Source organism: Staurois parvus, unplaced genomic scaffold, assembly GCF_062004578.1.
Source record: "Staurois parvus isolate SC_StPar_1 unplaced genomic scaffold, SC_StPar_1.0 ptg001518l, whole genome shotgun sequence".
Lineage (NCBI taxonomy): Eukaryota > Metazoa > Chordata > Amphibia > Anura > Ranidae > Staurois > Staurois parvus.
In genome coordinates this window covers 585,408-592,171 of record NW_028319314.1, presented here as the reverse complement: position 1 = coordinate 592,171, position 6,764 = coordinate 585,408, and the positions used below count along the sequence as shown (strand labels likewise).

The 6,764-nt window shown below is 40.3% G+C and overlaps 1 protein-coding gene across 1 annotated transcript in view; it reads right to left on the bottom strand.

The window, feature by feature from the left end:
* Positions 1 to 1,061: 1,061 nt before the first annotated feature.
* The window catches only part of FOCAD (focadhesin), a gene marked incomplete at its 3' end in the record, with an annotated part of 239,052 nt that continues 233,349 nt past the window's right edge, over positions 1,062 to 6,764 (bottom strand). Inside the window, exons 33-35 of the mRNA XM_089662672.1 lie at positions 6,533 to 6,604; positions 2,569 to 2,671; positions 1,062 to 1,142 (exon numbers count right to left, since the gene is read on the bottom strand). Coding sequence (XP_089518798.1) covers positions 1,062 to 1,142; positions 2,569 to 2,671; positions 6,533 to 6,604 — 256 coding nt within the window. The remainder of the gene's footprint in view (positions 1,143 to 2,568; positions 2,672 to 6,532; positions 6,605 to 6,764) is intronic.

Genomic DNA, 6,764 nt, shown 5'->3' with positions numbered 1-6,764 from the left:
ATGGGACCACAGTGTATGTGAAACATGGTGGTGGCAGCATCATGTTGTGGGGATGCTTGTATTCAGCAGGGACAGGGAAACTGGTTATTATTATATTATACAGGTTTTATATAGCGCCAACAGTTTGCTCAGCGCTTTACAATATAATAGGAGACAATACAGCAACAATACAGTTCAATACAAGAGGGGTAGGAGGGCCCTGCTCCTCGGAGCTTACAATCTAGATTGATGGGAAGATGGATGGAGCCAAATACTGGGCAATCTTAGAAGAAAACCTGTTAGAGTCTGCAAAAGACTTGAGACTGGGGTGGAGGTTCACCTTCCAGCAGGACAACGACCCTAAACATACAGCCAGGGCTACAATGGAATGGTTTGGATCAAAGCATATTCATGTGTTAGAATAGCCCAAAGTCCAAACCTAAATCCAATTGAGAATCTGTGACAAGACTTGAAAATTGCTGTTTACAGATGCTCTCCATCCAATCTGACAGAACTTGAGCTATTTTGCAAAGTAGAATGGGCAAAAATGTCACTCTCTAGATGTGAAAAGCTGGTAGAGACATCCCCAAAAAGACTTGCAGCTGGAATTACAGCGAAAAATGGTTCTACAAAGTACTGACTCAGGAGGGCTGAATACAAATGCACGCCACACTCTTCAGATATTTGTAAAATATTTTGAAAGCCATTTATCATTTTCCTTCCAATTCACAATTATGTGCCACTTTGTGTTGGTCTATCACATCATAAAATCCCAATAAAATACATTTACGCTTTTGGTTGTAACATGACAAAATGTGGAAAATTTCAAGAGGTATGAATACTTTTTCAAGGCACTGTATATGTAAAGCAATGAGTAAATGGTTAGCACTAACTGAAATAAATAAATACATACATTATATTAGAAAGGTAGTAAAACACTTTTTCAAAAATATAATTTGTATCCATTGTAACTCTTTCCTGCTGCTAAGAGGAGAGGCACGGGTACTTTGGGTACCTAATGCTCTATGCTAACATAGGAAGAGGTGTAGGAATAAAAAGGTTAAAGCGGAAGTGAACTGTACCTTTCTTGCCAGCTGAAATGAGAAAATCTATGATAACTCGTATTAAGCTTCTTTCAGGCAAGTAGCCGAAATCTGGAGGAACTATAAGAGAATGAAAGAAAATGCAGATATGAATGATCCTATGATACAATTATCAAAATTAAATTGTCTTTTCAAGTGGAAATGTGTGCAGATATTAAACATGCTACACTACAGTTAAGTTTTAAAGTGAAACTTCAACCAAAAATTTTTTTTGCAGAAGTTGCACTTTAACAGTTTTCAAGTCTAGAGGTATAATACAACCTTTGTGTCCAGATCAAAGTTTAAAGTTTTTAGTATATTTTAGCATCATTTTTAGCAAATGTAGGGCATTCAAGGAGTAATTTTTTTTTAAAGCCTAAGAATAGGTAAAAAAAAAAAAATCAGCACAAGGGACAGTTCTTACATTTAAACTGTCACTAAACCCACATCAGTGAAATCAGTCTTTGTATGCAGTAAAGCATGCTTGATATACTCACTAATCTAATGGGTTAATCCTCCGCATTGTGTAAAATGCTGGGTGATCCTGACTTCTCTGATCCTCCCCTTCTTCCAGTACCCCCTCTTATCTCCTGATAAGACATATCAGGTGGAGTCCCTCTGCACATACATAGTTTGGTGTGTATTGCTAAAGAGGTTTGTTTTTTCTTTGGAGAGTGCATGTGATCAGTACAGGGCCAATCAGTGCTGTCCAGACAGAGGTCAGGGGTTCTGCATCCTCTGATAGCAGAAATAAAACTCCTACAAGCTTTAACCAGTGCTCTGCTAAACACTGATAGAAATCACATAACTGCTCTACCTGCTGGTGAAAAAAGGTATTTAGCAGTTTATATTTACAAAAATAATTGCAGTTCTATGTTCTGTGTACTGTGGAAGACCAGATAGAGTGAATGCAGGATCCTGGGTTTAGTAACACTTCAATGGGCTCCTTGTGCTTGTGCTGGCTATCCTAGTTGAAATCTTTTTGAATGTAAGCTATAACAATCAGAGCCCCCTGATTCCCCTTGTATTGAATTTTACTGTAACTGTACTGTCTCCCTCCATTTTGAAAAGCTTTGTGCTAACTATTGCCACTATATAAATCCTGTATAGTAATAATAATTTCTTCCAATCAAAGAAGCTGTAGTAGTAACTCTCGTATTAACCCTCACAACACAAAAAGATTATCGCTGCCAGGGTATGGGGGGGGAGGGTGTGGGGGGCAGAACACTTCAAGTTTCAACTAAACAGCCATCAGCATAAGGGTCATTTTACATCAAATGCAGGTTCCATCCCTTGTGCTGATAAAAAAATATGCTCTAAACTTAGGCTTTAAAAGCACCTTTAAAAAAATTAGGGAACAAATGCAGTTTTAGTTTGTTATGTCATATCAAAATATGTGAAATTATAAAAAGTATGTGCTAAATGAAATTAAACAAGGCTTAAAAAATGGATGGATTATAGTTTAGGACAGTCATTGTAAGCTTCAACTAGCAAATGCTTTGCTCACCAGATGTTCTGCTCTGGGATGAGGAAAGGCTGGATAAGTGAAGGTGGCCCAGAATCCAGGCAGCATTGGTTTGCAGGCCAATCACTCCAGAAAAGGTAATTATCTGTGGGAACAAAGTGATTTTATGTTCATACAGTGGTATATTCATCTTGTTAACAGCTACCTCTAACAGCTGCTGTAAATCTGACCTGGGCTCCAAGAACAATTTTTAGGAGTTCCATATTTTTCTCTAACCTTACCTTTAATCCTAACCACCTCCTCACAGCACATGAAGATTGTCTGCTCTGTCCAGATGCTCACAGTACATAGTGATTATTAGCCTTGTCTAGCTTCTCTCAGAATATGTGAATTTAACCCACAATTTTGAAAAGTTCATAGCTTAGGCATGGTTTACTCAAAGACCATCAGTTCAAAAACATGTCTGGCAAAGGTGATGGCCACAATGAAAGCCATCTTGTAGGTCAGTGCAGAAAGAGGAACATCTCTGATATGGTCAAAATGGAAAACTTTGTAGCAGTAAAAGAACCAAATTGAATTTTTAGGTGAAGACCCACAGAATGAAGGTCTTAATCAGAGAGAGGGATACCAGTGGTTTCTGACATAGGATAAGCTAGGGCAGAGACCTAGCCCCTTGATGGTACTGAGAGTCAAAAACTCTCAATATAAGGTTCTCTCAAAATTTAAGCTTCAACAGCCATTCTATTAAAGCCAGTTTCTGAGAAGCAGAATTGAAGATCATCCCCTTTGACAGCAGATCTAGGTGGTCTGGCAGGGCTAATTTGTCTCACATGCACAAAATGTTAGGCTTCAGATCCTGGGGTTGAAATTGCACAGCTTCAAAGGAAGCTACCATCAGACCCAAGACTCTCATCCAGAAGCAGACACTCGAGTCCAGTATGTATTCAGAATCAGACCTAAATACTCTAGCCAATGATTCAGCAAAGATGACGACTTCTGCAGGTTTGGGATCCAACCAATGTACTGCCTGAAATGTAACTTGACAGGTTGCTCTCCAAGACCCACAACAACTGTCCTCTCAAAAGAAATTCCTCCAGAAAGCCTAACACCACTATTCCCCAAGATAACAGGAGAGCCAGGCCAGAATAAAGTCCAATAGGAGAGCCAAAAATTGGTAATGCGAGGGCCGCACAGTGAACAACAGGCAGCGCTAGTGCGCATAAAAGATGAGCACGTGAAGATGTGCACCATTCATATCCATCAAGCCCATGAAGTGCCCCTGGTGCACAGAAGTAAAATCTAACCATGTGGACACCAGCTGCAAAATAAATAAACAGATTCAGATCCTTGAGGTCCAAGATGGGGTGAATCCTCACTTTGGATTTTGGAATCATGAAAAGGCGTGAGTAAATACCCTGTAACTGATTCAGGGCAGGAATTGGGGCAGACACCAGAAAGCCAGATAGAACCTGTTGATGGTCTGCAAGATGTTGCAGAAACCCCAGAAGCTAGAAAATGAGTAAGGGGCAGGGAACTCAATTTAAGATGCACCAAGGCATTGGAGATGCAGGGCAGGACTTCCAGGTGTCTGCAACAGTCAGAAGCCACACCTTCATGCTAAGGAAGGCTTCTCGCCAGGCTTGGTCCCCTTGGAAGAAGAGGATGGTGTAGACTTATACTGCTTATGCACACCCTTCTCAGCCTGCAGGACATGAGTGTTCTTATCCCCAGTAACATTCTTGATTAACTAGTCCACCAAAGCTGCAAAGAAGTGTTTTCTGCCCAATGTGCACAGACATGCAGCTGATGCATAAAAGCAAGCAACTAACATCAACTTTGTGTTATATATATCTCAATGAAAAAAAAATCTGGTCCACACGATCCACCAACCAAATACTATCGGAAGGATTCTGACCAATCAGCAGGGGTTTGAGACCGCAGGGATAGAACCTTGCCAGGACTGAGTGCAGGGTTAAACCCATAAGCATAAACATTGCTTGAGATAGGGACTCCAGCTATATTTATGGGGTTCTTGAATGAAGGGGTATCCTCCACCAGAACAGTTATTGCTTTGTTCAAGTGAGATATCAGGTGGTCTACCCTTAGAAGTGTAGACCACTTCTTTACAAAATCTTTAGCAAGAGAATAAAGGAAGAGAACAGTTTTAGGGTGTTTGAAATCCTTTTAAAGAAAATCATCAAACAGCAGGTAGTACAAGAAAAATTTTCAGACTTAACTGGCTTGTAAAAGCCAAGGTTTAAAACCAAGCTGGTACATAAAAACATGATGATCTTCCAGCTTCTAAGTAGAGTGTACTGTATGCATTGGAGAGGAGACAAGCTCCCCTTGCAAAATCTCTGGGGAAGCTTCCTTGCCCAGGGATGAGTTGAAGAAGGGTCAGCAACTGACCTACTAGCAGCAGCCATCAAGGAGGACAAGTCTGTTTTAGCCACAAGAATGGGTGGGGAGGACATGGCATAGAACTTGTGACCTTTGCGATTGTAGTTAGGCAGCCAGTTGAGTAAGTTTGGACATGAAATCTACCATGATGTAGAAGAATACATCTACTGCTAAAGTAAACCCTACTAACGAGCAAAGAAAGGGCTAAGAAGCAAGAACTGACGCCTAAACTGCTGAAAGAGGAAAACAGGACTCACAGCTGGTTTTTTTTATCCACCCTGATCTCCTCCCAACAAAGAATGTGCGTAGGAGACAGTTAAGCAAATACTGCACAGTGGAGAAAGCAAAAAACAGTCTCAACGTTGGAGGCTGGGTTTCAAATTACTTATGGTACCTGGGCAGCTGGAAAGCTCCAGAGGAAGCTGAGGACTGACTGGGCATGGCTGAAGATAACTAAGTGTCACTGCAGCTTTGAACCAGGTAGTGAACTTGTGTCTCTAGAAGGTAGAGACAGCAACGGGGAGATTCTTCCTCTTTGCTCACTGGTGGAAAAGAGGGTGCAGAGCACATACACGACACTCCACCCAGCTCAACCCTTTTCATGCCACTGCAGATGGGAACAAGGGACTCGGTACAAAAACTGAGCACTGCCAAGGTGAGTTCCACACAATCCACCCTAGAAACTAATACATCGGAGGAAACTCCTAATATTGTGCCTGATCTGCACAATAGGGAACAGAGTTTTCAGAGACGGGGTCAAGCAATGCATTTTTCAAGGTTATGGACCCAGAAAGCATGGCACAATGAAAGACCAGAGTAAAACTGAAAGACACTATAATGAAGGACCCAGAACCAAGTGGACATTCCAGAAATTGGAAAAAAAAACTGCAATTGATAGCAACATTGAAGAGACTTAACATCTAGCGAAATTGATCTAAATCAAATAGCAGCTGTTGACTGAAGAATCCACCCATCAAATGTATGTCTTGTAATTTGCATAGCTAAGAAAGACATTCATCCTTCTAAGGATGCTGATGATGGTAATGGGAGAGGTCAGTGTCCAATCCTCCTGTGACCTGGAGTATAAACCAATTGTCTTCGAAACCTGCATTCCAGTTCATATATGACCCCCTACCCATAGTCCACAATTAGCTCTATCTCTGCCTTCTATTTCTTCAGTCAGCAGTCCAAGAGCAGATTCTCCTCTGGATCTGACCAAAAAAAAAAAAAAACCTACCCAGCTTAAATATTGTCCATCAGGGCACTAATGTATGCCAAAGTTTTGAGAATCATGGAGAAGCCAAAACACACTGTTAATCAACCCTTCCACGAATGGGCACACATTTGCTTGCCCAAAATTAGTTCCTTTAGACTGCCAGCTTCAGTGACTATGGATAACTCTCTATGTGTTTTGTCTTGAAGTGTTTGTCTCTGTAGACCTTATTTCAAACTGTTTTACCTTGTTTACATTTTTATAATTTTGCATTGTTTGAATTTTATAATTATATACATATATTATATATAATATATATACAGTATATATGACAAAACCAATCTCTGAGGGTATAACATACAACAACGTAACACCACAATAAAGCTTTCTTACCTGTGTAATTGTTTTGATGACTTCATTAAGTTTGCTTTGGAACAAGGATGACTGGATAGCTTCAGATTTCAGCTGTAGTATGAGAGAGTCAGAAAACAATAACTTTCAGGGTACATTAAATAGAACTATATTGAAGAACCACACTATAAACTAACAGTGACTGGAAAGTCGGCAATGTAACTACAGTGTTTGTGGTAACCTCTTCTGGTTAACCTCCCAAATATTCTAGACA